The sequence below is a fragment of the Strongylocentrotus purpuratus genome, unplaced genomic scaffold (assembly GCF_000002235.5).
Source record: "Strongylocentrotus purpuratus isolate Spur 01 unplaced genomic scaffold, Spur_5.0 spur5_scaffold_12, whole genome shotgun sequence".
Taxonomy (NCBI): domain Eukaryota; kingdom Metazoa; phylum Echinodermata; class Echinoidea; order Camarodonta; family Strongylocentrotidae; genus Strongylocentrotus; species Strongylocentrotus purpuratus.
Genome location: NW_022145597.1, coordinates 19,853,269 through 19,868,922, shown reverse-complemented (window position 1 = coordinate 19,868,922; position 15,654 = coordinate 19,853,269). Strand labels below are relative to the sequence as shown.

General features: G+C 36.6%; 1 protein-coding gene and 1 long non-coding RNA gene across 2 annotated transcripts; both read left to right on the top strand.

Moving 5' to 3' along the window:
* The first annotated feature begins 987 nt into the window (after positions 1–987).
* LOC115922681 lies at positions 988–2,027 on the top strand. The gene is made up of 2 exons (XR_004063551.1): positions 988–1,051; positions 1,866–2,027. It is a non-coding gene; the product is annotated as an uncharacterized LOC115922681 (long non-coding RNA).
* Positions 2,028–3,919: 1,892 nt separating this feature from the next.
* On the top strand, positions 3,920–15,558 carry LOC115922488 (cholesterol 24-hydroxylase-like). The gene is made up of 4 exons (XM_030981415.1): positions 3,920–4,086; positions 4,942–5,080; positions 11,272–11,385; positions 15,223–15,558. Exons 1-4 carry the CDS (start codon positions 3,920–3,922, stop codon positions 15,511–15,513), a joined length of 711 nt encoding a protein of 236 aa, XP_030837275.1. The 3' UTR covers positions 15,514–15,558.
* Positions 15,559–15,654: the final 96 nt, after the last annotated feature.

Here is a 15,654-nt window from a genome sequence, read left to right as displayed (position 1 = left end):
TTTGTCTGATTTTTCTGCTTTTATTGAAAGTAAAGTTATTTTTGGACTGGACTTGCCCTTGTTCAGTCTATGTATAGAGGCGGTCAGAGGAGCGAGATGTAATCTCAGCAGAACAACCATCGATATCAGAGACTGCAGCTTTCGGTCTACTATATAGTAGCTACTCTAGTCTTAGGTCTTCGAAGATTCTTCTGCAAGCTATCCCTTGTTTTGTGAACTGTGATTTTTAAAAATGGGCTTAACTAAATAAAAGGCAATGTTGAAATATGGCAAACTCAATTATCGATGATTTTCCGATTCAAAACACGCCTTCAAAAGGAGATACTTTGCTAAACGCCTAGGCTAAAGTTAGTGGTGTCATCAGGTCATTATTTCAACGTTAGGTTTTTCCGTGCGGCCTTAGATGGGTTGTGTCATGTCACATTGCTAATCTGTATAAATATGAGCAAACTCAAATTTGGACATTTTAATTTGCCGCAGGACAGACTCGCTAATTTTTGGAAAAGGCTCAAAGTGTGAGACTTGGCCTGGTATATTATATATTTAAATGAAATTAACTCAAATTAATGTACAACTTACAAGCAATTTTTTCACAATAACTTTGAGTTGACGGCAGTCAGGGATTGTGCTTACATTCCTGGCTGTATAATTTGTGGTTTCTCTGGCGTATCTGATCTTGGCCTTGCTACCATACTACTAGCCTCAATGCCAGGGCTAGGTGATAATTAGACAGAAATAATTGTATGGTGTGGGGAATTCTATTATATATAACTGACATATGAGACCTTGCCTCCCTCCCTTCCCCGCCTCCCTCCCTCACCCCATCCCTTCCCCTCCCCCTCCCTCGACACCATCAGCTCTTTATTCCTCATTTTGACTAACATTTGTCCCAAGAGAAATAGAACAGTCAAATAGAAGAAAAGAAAAAATGAATCAATGGCATAATTATAGTTTCAATTATCTTATTTATGCACAGCTTCTTGCTTGGACATCTACCCCTCTTCAAAGAGGTTGCCAAAAATGGACCAGTTACGAAAAAAATGGTTGAGTGGTAAGAAATACTCTTCTACCTTTCAATTGGGTTTTTTGGAAAAAGCATTGCAGTAATAATTGCTATTATATCCTGCATCAAAAATTTGTTGGCTTTTGATTGGTTGAGAGCTCGTCACATGACCAGAAATATTTGACCTATTTTTAGAAAGTACTATATGAGAGTACTATTTTGGTTTACTATTTGGGAGTTGAAAAAAAAATGTGAATTTTTTTTTTTGAATTGAATCAATTTTTTTTTCTTCAAATCTTAATTTAATGAAAATAAAATATTTTAAATCTTCTTAGATAAAAATTGACATTTTTTTTTTTTTTTTTTTTTAAATAAATTTGTGATGCAGGATATAAAACAAATATACCATGCCTTCTATTCGAGGTACTGGTTAAACTATAGGCCTCGGCGACTCCAAAAGTACCATTTGCTTCGGGGCTGCGCCCCTCAGCAAATAGTACTATTGGAGTCACCTCTTGCGCATAGTTTTAACCAGAACCTCTCAAGGCACTGTATATTTGTATACTATTATATTACTGAGCCATGCCAACCAACGTAAATCATATAACTGGACTACCGTCATGATTTATTATTGATTATAATTGAAGCAGTGTAGAAGTTATGGTTTTGTACTTCATTCCTAGGGGCCTAGGACCCCCAGTATTGGCATGCTGAATGGATAAAAACACTGTTTGAATTTCTGATAGTTTATTTGCAATTCATTAAACTGACTGGCAACTTTATATACAGGCGGTGCTGAAGTACTAACCAGATTTCTTTTTTAATCGATGTGTCTCCCCTTTACTTATTGATTAATATTTAGGAGCAAAGAACTGGGTCCAGTGTACTGTCTCCACATTGTTTTCAGAACTACAATCGTTTGTGATGACTCAACAGTTATCAAGGTAACTTCAGTTTAGAATTGAATTATTATTCTGATTGAACTATTATTGTATTAAAACATAGGGGGTATTCTGAGGAGAGTTTTTAATTTTTTTTTATTACCCATAAATAGCACTCCATCATTTTGCTATCAGTTTCAATTTCGACTACAAATTGATATTAGATGTATACCTCAAATAGGGCAATGGTTGTACTTGCAACTGTGGATAGAATTGTTTCTCGATTGTATAGCTTCCTGAATTTATTGTCAAAATCATTTCATGATTTCTTGAGCCATTTGCTTTACTAATCACTTCATAATATGGATGGAGAAATGCCTGAGTGTATAAGTACATAATTTATTTTTACCACCCCCCCCCCATCCTTTAGTACTACTCCCCTTTCAGAAAAGAACAAAACAAAAGAGAGGATATATGGATGGCAAGGTTTCAGGTCAAGATTATCCCTGATACTGAAAGATTAGAAATGTAATTTGTCAAAAGTCATGACAGGAAGGGAAAATTCACATTATTAGCATTATTTTGTAAACCTTCATTGTATTAGACATCTAGACTAGAAACAAATAACCCAGCTACACATTCATTTCTGACACCAGTTATGACCAGTTCCCAACATCGATCGATGTACTTAAAGAAGTTAGGTCATGACCAGTCTTGTCATGTGATTAAATATAAACTGGAAGCCATTTGGGCAATGGTGATTATGTAGTACTTCAGAATCGATGTACTGTGAGGTTTTGATATGATCGCAATATGATATAAATTGACTCAGTATTTCTGAAAGGCCCATGCACTGCACCCAAAAATGTGTATTACAAGGCTACATACACAGGACATGAAAGTTTGGTCCAAACGTTTAAGCTACATGTATTTCTCATCATATTTCGAATGTGAGGGCATTTATGAGCAACATTTATACAATAACACACTTCCAAACTAACATGAAAAGAACAAGAAAGCTCACAAATTATTTTTCATGTTTTAAAGGTTAAAAAAATACAAAGGTTAAATTCCAATGGCATTTGAAACACAATGCTTAAATTTAAAACTTCCCTCAAAATAAAAGGGTTTGAAAATGGCTTTTTGTAGGAAAATAATGACCATTAGTTGTCGAATCGACATAAGTGATTGTAATCACCTAAGTAATATCCTTATGGTCATAAGTTTTGTGCTGCTCAAAGATTCAACAGTTACATTTTGGCCATTACAAGTAGTGGTTACAGCTCATTTTATGTATGTTATTACCAAAGATAAAAAAAGATGTCAGTCAGTCACTCAATAGTGTCTGACAGGGAAGTCTAGAAAGTAAACGGATGTCCTTGCTTAATTTGAATATTAGTACACTGCTAATGTTTAAATTTCACAGATACATGTAAGACATACATGACATATTCATAATTCCTGCAAAGTTCTACAGAATTTGATGTTGGCTCAGTGCAGAAGGGACAGAGTATCTTTAAAGCTAAAGACCAGTTATGGTCATGGGATTGCATTGTGAAAGAAACGTTGTGAAATCGATCAGAAAAGGTTGATCATCTAGCATAGATGTACTGCAAGGTTCTGGAATTATCAAAATGATAAGAAATTTGGCCAAGTCTTCATAAAGTTAGAAGCACTGTACACAGAAAGATGTATATGGGACTACACACACGTGCGCGACACGTGCATTTCATATCTCTCAACAGGCGAGAGATACACTAATTTACCAAATATATCAATTAGTAGGCGGTTTCCCGTCAACATTTTTATCATCATGTAATATTCAAAACATATTCTTTCACATGATTGGTAATAAGAGCTTCCATTTCATTTTTTGAAATTGGGGCATTTCCAGTACTGGTCTTACCTTTAACTAACCTATTTACTTAATAACCTTCTATTTAAGCAGAGTGAGATGAACATTTCTTGTACAAATGGCACCTTGTGATTTTTAATTACTTTCGATCATGATGCAATCTGAGTAATTTTTTCTCTTATGAAGGAAATTCTGACACGAAGCAAATACTTAAAGTCGCCTGATCAGTACCGTGCCTTGAAGTCTTTGTATGGAGCCAGGACCTTAGGTAATGGTCTGCTCTCTGAGATGAACCATGAGGTCTGGATGAAGAAACGTGCTCTCTTTAATCCTGCTTTCCATCGCAAGTAAGACTCCTACAAATGCAGGCCTAATTGCCTCATAAGACGAAAGGGGAGAGGGGGAGGGTAACAGTCATTTTATAATTCTGTCATATTTTACTTTCTGCTTGTTTACCAAGTCCCAACCATAATTCCACCAATGCATATGCACCTGACCTGCCAACTAGAAATTGAACACAGTTTGATTTAATCCATTTTGAATTGCTTAAGAAGGACTTTTCCCCAATTTGTCACAAGTGAACATGTTTTCTTATGATTACTAGTAAAAGGTCTTTTGTTTAATCGGAACGGTATAGTTATCAATCTGTCCATGCCATTTTCCTCTTTAATATTTCTTTTGATCTGTAGAAACATGGACAACAGATTAGTAACAGTGACAATTTCAAACTCTTTATCCTAAGAAAACAGATATATTCACGTTCTTTCAAATTTAACATGAAGTACGAGGCAAATGAGGATTAGAGTGGAAGAAGATCAAGAAGTGTATAAAGAAGTCAATGTTAATTCCATGTAGTATGAAAAAATATATATATCTTAGTGAAATGTAGTGGCATGTGATTTTGCAGATTTGCATCCGGAACACCATTGAAAGAAAAATTGAGAAATCACTATTAGATTTCATATTAGAGGAAGAACCATGATATACAGTGTAGGGACTTAAAGTTACGCTAAACCTCTACTGACTCAATTAGGTTAAAGAATACCAAACCAGTTATTCAGATTATTTGGTTTATTTTTTTAGATGCACCAACATCTATATAAAAATAATGCCTTTTGCATTCTATATACATGTTTTTCAAGTTTTGTGCCAATACATTTTGCTAAACTACTAAGAATTGATTTGTGATGTCTTTTCTGCAGATATTTAATAGGCATGATGAACGAGTTCAATAGCTGTTCAGATAAATTGGTCACTCATTTGATCCCATTAAGTGATGGTCAGACTGAGGTTGTCATGACCAAGGAATTTGAAAGGTTGACCATGGAAGTCATTGGAAAGGTCAGTGTACTAAAAGTCCTCTTATTAACTGGGGCCATTCTTGTATGTTACAAACTGTGTTATCTTTCATGTTATTGAGAAATAAGTTATTATGGGAAACTGAAATTGCATGGAATAGACTCTTAGTGTTGGTGCTTGCGCAGATGTTTTTCTTAACTGTTCATTTACACAGCCAGCTTTGTGCATAAATTGACAAATGACTTGTTCTAATTTCAGTTTGTTATGACATTAATAATTTTCAGAATGCCATCCCTTTTTAGAAATGGCTTTAGTTCAATTTTTGTTTAATGTAATCTTAAAATTACCTCTTGACTTCATTTGTGGTATAATGATTGCGGAAGCTATCTAAACCATTGGCTAAGCTTTTTTGGACTTCTTGATCTAGAGCATACCCTGGTGTACTTTGAGTCACAGCTATTGAAAAAATCAAATGTTTCTTTTTGTCTCTTTTACACACTTTATTCATATTTTCTTTCATACTTTTAAATCTGCCTTTTATAGGGTCCTTGAGTAGAAATACATGTAGTATACCGGTATGTGTAATTCAACTGGGACCATTCTCCCCCCCCCCCCATTCAGGTTAAGCCCCCATCACACCAAACTAGTTCTCACTACGTTCTGGAACTGTCCTAGAATTCGTAAAACGGGTTGTGGTCGGGGCAGAATGTGTAAAAAATGTCTATAATACGATCCTAGTTCGATCGTAAACAGTCCTCAATACGTCCATCTCGTTTGTACCCCGTCCACAGCCTGTTCATAACTATTGTATTGTATTGTATTTATTAACATTTATTTACTTCTCAACAGTACAATATGAAACACAATGTATATATGTAACAATTATTTCAACATAGAGTATATAGTAAATACTTCAGATACGGAAGGAGGCGAAAACCCGGAAAGCATAGCTTGAGTTGGGAACGCCCATAATACATTAACACAGTTACCGAGAGAACATTATAGATATTATTATGAAAATTATATTTCATATAACAGAAAGGTGATAGGAAAGAACAAAAATAGTAAATGGAACAGAGATAATTACGAAGTCATCTGCCACTTAAATAGATAATATACTTACAAATAACTTACTTTCATTTCATGATACTGGTCTATTGTATTGTGATGTATCCGATCACTTGCCTGTCTTTACCATTTCAAAGTTAAATGTTGCTAATATCAAATCATCGAAAGTAATCATAGGTCACAGAATTATAAATCAGAGAAATATTGAGGCCTTAATTAGGAATTTGCACGAAGTCGACTGGAGGGATGTATATGCTGCAGAAGATCCAAACGATAGTTATAATATTTTTCAAAATAAATTTCGTGCATTGTATGATACGCATTTTCCAATTGTATTAGAAAGAAAAACAAAACAAGAAATTAAAATGTTGGATGACGAATGGACTGTTACAGTCGATCCGTCATAAGAATAAATTATACAAAATGTATTTACGTAACCCATCAGACCAAAATGCTTATGTGTATAAAAACTATCGTAACCTACTCACAGCAGATTAATTCGTAAAGCAAAATCTCAGTATTTCCATGACAAATTTTTACTTAATAAATCTAATGTAAATCGTACGTGGCAAACGATCAATTCACTATACTTAACAAAAGTAAGCCAGCTGAGAATTCTGTATTTAATTATAACGGGGACATCGCTACAGAAACAGACATTATTTCGAACTCCTTTAATGACTTCAATACAATATTGGTCCATCTTTAGCAAATAAAATCCCAGGTACCCAAACGAATTATTTACAGTATATGAATGATCCACCTGTTGACTCTTTGTATTTATATCCTACTAGGGAAAACGAAATTTGTAACATTGGTAGTACTTTTGGAAACAATAAAGCTGCAGGTTTGGACGAATACAGTCCAAGAGTCATTAAACAGGTCATTATGTACATCTGTAGACCCCTATGCCATATATTCAACCTTTCATTATTAAACGGAATTTTTCCAGATGAGCTAAGGAAAGCTTAAGTAACACCGGTGTTTAAATCTGGTGACAAGCGTGAATTTACAAACTATAGGCCCATTTCTGTACTGTCAGTCTTCTCTAAATTATTCGAGCGCACTGTTTATAAAAGAACTATTGAATTTCTTGACAAACATTCTATTCTCAATAAACATCAATATGGTTTCCGTAGGGATTATTCAACGTGTATAGCTCTTACCAGTCTTTCTAGTAAAGTCATAGACGCCTTTGAGGCAAATGAATTTGCAATTGGAGGTTTTATAGATATGTCTAAGGCATTTGACACAATAGTTAATCACAATATTTTACTATCTAAACTATATCGTTATGGAATACGTGGTGTAGCTCCTAAATGGTTTACCAGCTATCTTAACAATCGATTACAATGTACCAAATATCAATCTTCTATTTCGGAGTTTAGGACAATAACATGCGGAATTCCACAGGGTAGCCTGCTTGGGCCATTGTTATTTATATTATATGTGAATAATATTTATAAATCTGCTTATGAATTGCCTTTTATACTGTATGCAGACGACACAAACATATTTCACAGAGATTCAAACTTGAAGTCTCTTATGGATACAGTAAATGCAGGTCTTGCATATATATGTGAATGGTTCAAATCTAATAAATTATCTGTAAATGTAAAGAAATGTAATTATATGATTTTTCACAATGAAAAGAATGCAGATTTAAATGATTTCAATATTGTTCTTGATAATGTCATATTGCCAAGGGTAGATAAAGTCAAATTTCTTGGCGTTTATTTAGATAGTTCCTTGTCTTGGAAATACCATATTCACGAAGTTGAAAGTGAGGTGTCCAAAAACATTGGCATTATATCCAGACTCAAACATCTCTTGCCCAATCACATTCTACGTATTTTATCATTGTGCTCTTATACTTCCATATTTTCAGGTGGGCTGTATATAACGTACAGACCACCTTATAATTTCGTTAGAATTGCCTTTATTTATCAGGTGGGCTGTATATCGTACAGACCACCTTATAATTTCGTTAGAATTGCCTTTATTTATTTTTCTTACATCTAACCACTTTTTTGTAAGCACGATGACTTGAAAATGGCTCAATCAAATGCCTTCAAATTTGGCACACATATGTATAGGCATATGTTCAAAGCACAATAACGTTTTCATCATTGACCTTGACTGATGACGTCATCTAGGCGCCATTTTGTAAATTTTTCGGAAAATCGACTCATGATCATATCTTCATAACCAAAAGGTATTTCTCATTCATATTTATCATGATCAAGGTCAATATCAGTCCGGTCAATTTCAGGTCAAATAACGCGCGCGTGTGCGTACGTCCGCGCGTCAATGCGCGCGTAAAAATTTAAAAATGCTCAAAATCGTCTCAAAATAATTTTGCATACGTTTAAGGCCATTCTAAGCATTTTATATAAAATCGCGCACACGTGCATGCGCGCGCGTTTTCGCGCGTAAAACTATTACACAACATAGGATCGCCATTTTTTTTTCTTTCATAATATTCCACATATTTTTACAAACAAATTGATACCATGTTTGTCTCTTTATGACTATTAATAACGGAATGATCGACCGTTTAACAAAAATTTCCGTGCGCGCGAGCTCTTGTTATACATAGCATATATGGGCAAAACATGCCTATACAAAATCCATTGTAGCTCTTTAGGCTGCAAGGTGACCCCAATTTTTTTCTTCATATTTTGATAGAGAATAAATTGGAGATATGATTTCATGTTTCATTTGACTCTCAATTTTCTCATGACGTCATCATAATGGCCTCCGAACTCATAATTTCAATTTGCATATTATGATGTCAGCATATTTTTTGAAAATTGATTGTATCTCTAAAAATATTGATCAATTTTCTTCCAAAATTTTGATATGTTCTACCTGAGACAATTCTCTACAAAAGCAGTGGTTATTATTCTTCATTTTGACAAAGGCATCGTGGCGTATTTTTGCAATTAAAGGAGGCATGTCAATTTTTCACATTTTGCGTATATTCTCTATGGGACATTACTTTTTCTCAAAACTCGATTCTACATTCTACATTCCCGTCTTTCGCGAGCAATATCTACGTCGTTTTAGCTTCGTTTACGCTGAACTTCGAGTATGTTTTAGCTGAGACAATAAGATATCTCTAATGTGCCCTTATTTTGTCTCAACTTTTAGTTGGATCAGCCCACCTATACTTGATCCAAACAAGTATTACAAATCTAGTTCTTACTGTAATCTTGTTTGGGCGAATTCCTGCAAGTACAAAATACAAACGCTTACACTATTGCAGAAGAAGATTATTCGTATAATACCCGGAATGCACTATCGTTCCCAAACTGGTCCCATCTTTAAACAAATTATTTTCTTGAGATTCAGTGATATCAACTTGCATCAACAGGGTATTTTCATGTATAAAAGCATGAATAACATCTTCCAATCACAATTTAGTAATTTTATCAATTTTCAATGCAACTCGGAAACCCATACGTATAATACGAGAAGCGCTGCAAACATTCATCTCCCTTAACATAGAACCCGAAGATTTCAATTTGACATTCGATACTCTGGGCCAAAATTTTGGAACACCTTACCATCTATTCTACAAATATCGCTCTCCTTGGAGACTTTTTCCCTTAAGGCGAAAATGTATTTAATTGCTCGATATTGATACCTCTCTTGTATTTATGTGTGAAATGACCTCTTGTGGAATTCAATGACATGTTAGTATTTTGATCACTTACGTACATGCCTCAGCTGTTGCTAGTACATTCCCAGGACAATAATGTCAGATAAAGCTGTTGTCTGTTTGATGATTTTGCTTGTTTTTAATGATGTACCCGCTGCCTATTGGTACTTCGTTATTTTTATGATGTAATCACAGACACATGAACAGCCCAATTGGTAACTTTCTCTTCATAAGTGAACATGCTTTCCTATAATTATTTCTCTCCTCATTTTTTTCTTCTCTCTGTTCCATTTACTATTTTTGTTCTTTCCTATCAACTTTCTGTTATATAGAATGTAATTTTCATAATAATAAGTTCAGATCGGGTAGATTAGGCAGTCCAAACCAGTCTGTTGTCAGTTTAAACCCATTATTAACTAGTTCTACCTCGTTTCCAATACGTCCAAACCCATTCTAACTAGTTCGCCACTTGTTCTAACTAGTTTTTAACCCGACCACCCCGTTCAGAGGCAGTTCAACTCTTCCTCATCTCGTTCTGAGTGCGTTCGAACGCGCTCCTAGAGCGTGTGTAATCCCGTCCTGACTCGGGAGTTGTAAAAACTCAGCGCGTTCTCGCCATTCCTCATTCCCGTTCAACTTCAACGCTTTAGGCTTTGCAGATCAAGACGTTCAAGTCAAGCACCTATCACACCAAACTAGATCTCACTACGATCTGGAAAATGTTGCCGAACGGGTTCGAACTGTGTGTGAACGGAGAGAACGTATTAGCAACTATGATCTTTTTAAAGACTTCATGGACGGGCTCGGACTGGCTTGGACGGGAAGGGTGGTCTAGAACTTTGAGCCTGTTCAAAATTCTCCCCGTCCTGCAGTTGGACGGAGTGACAACGAACTTAAACGAGATGGACGTACTTGGATACTACTATAGGAACGTGTTACCACGTGATGTGGTGGAGCATCAATGAGGAAGAACATGCTGGGTTTGTATAGCACTCGAACCAGGGCGGGATTGCAAAGCGATAGAAGCGCGTTCGAACGCACTAAGAACGAGATGAGGACGAGTTGAACTGTCTCTGAACGGGGTGGTTGGGTTATAAACTATAGTTAGAACAAGTTCCGAACTAGTAAAAATGGTTTGGACTGCTTGGAAATATCAAATTTATTCGATCTGAACTTGATATGAACTGACTGTGGACGGTACAGACGAGTTACACGTATTGTTGACTGTTAATGAACGAACTAGGATCGTATTAGAGACATTAGTCCAGTCCTAGCCCGTCCATAAAGTCCTTAAACAGGTCGCAAACAGTTGCTATTACGTTCAACTCCGTTCGCACACAGTTTGAGCCCGTTTGGCAACATTTTCGAGAACGTAGTGAGAAAGTCAGGTGTGATGGGGGCTCTACAATGTTACCAAATACATTTAAAGTAACGTATAAGTACGTATTTCGTGTTATAATATGATTTTAGTATTGATTCAAAGTATTTGTTTATTTTTTAGGTTGGATTTGGAATGGAGGATGATATCATTGGGAACCCAGATTCCCCTCTTTGTCAGCTCTTTCCAAAGGTTATGTCTGGCTTGCTATCTGTATACAGAAATCCACTACTAAAGGTATGTCAATCACATACCACATGTCATGTAGGGGTCAGAATCCCAAAATGAACCCCCCTCCATACGTCTGTTAATTCTTGGGATGATAATTTATTTGAAGTCGATATTTCACAATATGATGATGATGACAGTGGCTTGTTGTCGTCCCAGAAAAAATGAAACCGAGAATTATCGATGTTTTATCATAACTTAATCACATTTATAATTAATAAATGACACATATTTGGAAAGCTTAGACCCTCCTCTTTCATTTGATGTAACTCTCTATGATGCATAATTAACGCATGAGTGATTAAAATCAATTTGAAGAGAGGAAACCGAAAAGTCGTTTGGCGGGCGGTATCTGAATTTCAAAGAGAAAATCACATTTCTAGAAAGTTGAGTTTCTGCCCTTTCATATGACACCTCAATCAGGAAAAATGAGCTAGGAATGACAGAGTTCTGTTTGTTTAAAGTAGTGCTTGCATTTCCATAATTTGATTAAACGAATTCGTTTTCACTGGCTGCCTGCCGTAGCAAAAGGCAGAATTGACAAAAGACTTAACTCCATTTCGTTGACAATCAGCCATGCATGAAGTCTTTCGTCTACGGCTGATTGTCAACGAAACAGAGTAAGTCTTTTGTTAATTTCGTTTGTTGATACGGCAAGCAACCAGTGAAAACGAATTCGTTTAATCAAATTATGGAAATGCAAACACTACTTTAAACAATCAGAACTTTGTTATTCCTAGCTCATATTTCCTGAATGAGGTGTCATATGAAAGGGCAGAAACTCAACCTTCTAGAAATGTGATTTTCTCTTTGAAATTCAGATACCGCCCGCCAAACAACTTTTCGGTTTCCTCTCTTCAAATTGATTTTAATCACTCATGCGTGAAATATGCATTATTATAAGTTGCATCAAAGTTGCTTTCCAAATAATATTATGTGTCATTTATAAATTATAATTGTGATTAAGTTATGATAAAACATCGATAATTCTCGGTTTCGTTTTATCTGGGACGCACTGTATAGCGCCGGGCTAACTTCTGCTGGGCGCTCATAGCGCTTGCTCTACAATATTTCGCAATATAAATGTTCTCGGTCTGTTTAAAATTTAGATTATTTTATATTATTGTATCCCCGCAGTATGCCGGTGGGGTACTTTGGATTCAGCAGCGTAACACAAGAATATGACACGGCGGCGCGTCGCCGCGTCATATTCTTGTGTGCGCTCTAACTGCAACATTCCCTGACGGATTTCTTTCAAATTTGGTATGGAGGCGTATCGTGGTACAGTCTCCACACCTATAAATTTTGGTGATGCTGCCCCCAGCTAGTGATCCGTCTTCTATAGTGTAAAAGGCCATATTTTGTGGATGGTTTGTGCGCGCTCTATGACCCACATTTCTGAAAGGATTTCGTTCAAATTTTGAACGAAGGTGTATCTTGGAATAGTCTTCAAGCCTATATATTTTGGTGATGATGCCTCATGCACTGTTTCGTCTTTTAAAGGGTCAAAGGTCATATTATGATAGGTGACTTGTGTGTACTCTAGTGTGCATTCTAACTGCATCATTCCTTGACAGATTTCTTTCAAATTTTGTATGGAGGTGTATCTTGGTCTACAGCACTTTTGGTGATGCTGCCACCAGAGTTTCCGTTTTTTATAGGCTAAAAGGCCATATTTTTTTGATGGTTTGTGTGTGCTCTTTAGGCCACATTTTTCAAGGGATTTTGTTCGATTTTTCAATAAACGTGTATCTTGATATAATCTACATGTCTATAGATTTTGGTGATGCTGCTTCCAGTGTTCTGTCTTTAACAGGGTCAAAGGTCATATTTTGATAGATGTCTTCGTGGCACTAGTTTGCGGTATAACTGCATCATTCCTTAAAGATTAAGACCAGCATGCGATTGCATTGTGAAAGAAACGTTGTGGAATCGATCAGAGAAGGTTGATCATCTAGCATATAGTATTGGTGTGTACTGCAAGGTTCTGGAATCATCAAAATGATAAGAAATTTGGCCAGTCTTCGTAAAGTTACAAGCAATGTACACAGGAAGATGTATATGGGACTACGCACACGTGCGCGACACGTGCGTTTATCTCTCACATACCAATGGATAAAATAATTTACCAAATATATCAATTAGTTGGCGGTTTCCCGGCAAAATTTTAATCATCATGTATTAGTCAAACCGTATTCTTTCACATGATTGGTAATAAGAGCTTCCATTTCAATTTTTGAAATTGGGGCGTTTCCAATACTGGTCTTTACCTTTAACAGATTTCTTTCAAATTTTGTATGGAGGTGTATCTTGGTATAATCTACACACCTACAACTTTTGGTGATGCTGCCCCCAGTGTTCCGTCTTCTATAGGGTAAAAAGGTAATATTTTGGTGGGTGTCTAGTGTGCGCTCTCATGTCATAGGCCTACACTGTCGCTCATATAGTTGGATTTTTTTTTTACCCCAATTTATGAAAAAATGTTGACAATGATTTATTGCTAATAGATCTGAATAATAATTTGCCAGTGTTTGTTTTTGCGTGACTGCTAAAGCATGTGTATGCTACTATGCTTATCAACATATGGCTCCGGTTGTCTCATTTTCGCTCCCTGGAACATTGCCAGCACAAACCACTGACCTCTACCTCCTGGACGGATCATATCATGAGGGTTCCAATGAAAGAGATAGTGACAACGTACGTCGGGGTGGATGTGCTTTTCGTTTAAACAAAAAATGAATTTTTAACGATTCTTTTTGTAAACGTCCATAAGCTAATATGTTAGGCTGCTGACTCAATTAGGCGTTGTCAAATGAGACTAAACGCCGGCAATATGCTAGGGGATCTACGCTCCAGTGGCAAAAAAAGAAGGAAAAAAAAGGGGACAGATTTGTTTTGCCCCCTGGATTTCACCTAGTGCCCAAAGTCAGGCACCTGAATGCCCATTCTGATGGTAATTTAATGCCTATAACCCCTCAGCTCCTGGGGGCTCCGCCCCATGGACCCTACACCAATTAGTGACATACCAGTGCCACAAATAAGGTATCAAAATATGCTCATCTGACAATAATTTAATGTATAAAACCCCTGAGCTTCCGGGGCTCCATCCCCTGGACCCCAGGCCAATTCGTGACCTGCCAGTGTCACAAATAGGGTATAAAAATATGCTCATCTGACGATAATGTAATGTATAAAACCCCTGAGCTTCTGGGGCTCCGCCCCCTGGACCCAACACCAATTTGTGTCCTGCCAGTGTCACAAATAAGGTATCAAACTATGCTCATCTGAACGTAATTTATTGCCCAAAACCCCTGAGCTTTAGGGGGCTCCGCCCCTTGACCCCCGCCGAGAAGCGTTTAGCGGGGCCTGCATGTAAGAGTGGGGGTGATGGGGATTTTTTTTGTTTTGACTGTACGCAGCAGGGGGCTAGGGTAGGGGGTAGTTCCCACAAATAGAAAAAAAGAAAAACAAGAAAATGCAATAAATTTCCAATAATTCATTGAATTTCCCCCCGGTCCCCAACATAAAAAAAAAATCTTCTGTGTGCCCATGCCTTGAGCCATAATGCATGGTCGGTATTTACTGCTGCAAACAGAATTGGTAAATTTCTAAGTTATGATGGGGATAGAGATTCATGTATGACAATGTGATACATTTAAAATGTATCTTTACTCATTAAGCAACAAGAAATTATGTTCATAAGTGATCATCCCATGGTTCTGACACTTCTCAGGCTGTTTATTTTTATACAGTGTATGAGTCTCTTTTCAAGGTATTTGGATAAAACCAACGGGTTTGCTGTATGTTTATAATGTATGTGTTTATTCATGTATTCTTACCGTACAGTACAGCATCCTTCCCAAAGACCTCAAATACAAACGTGAGGTTAGAGCAGCTGCTAATGAGATCCGAGCGATGGGTCGGCGTTGCATCTTGGCTCGTATGGATGCTCTTAGACGGGGTGACCAAGTTCCTCGTGACATTCTAACTTACATCCTGCAGGAGTCAAACAACTCGGAAGGAGGAATCAAAGACTTTGACTTAGAAGAACTGGTCGATGAGTTCTTTACCTTCTTTGGAGCTGGTAACTTTTTGTGCACCATCTTTCTTTCTTATTCTTATAATAAACTGGTCTAGTGGTCAGCTATTTGTCTCCATGCACCTTCAATCCAATTCTGATAACTCCAGTTTCAAAACTGCACAGCATAATTGACAAAAGACTTAACTCCGTTTCGTTGAAAATCAGCCATGCATGAAGTCTTTCGTCTACGGCCGATT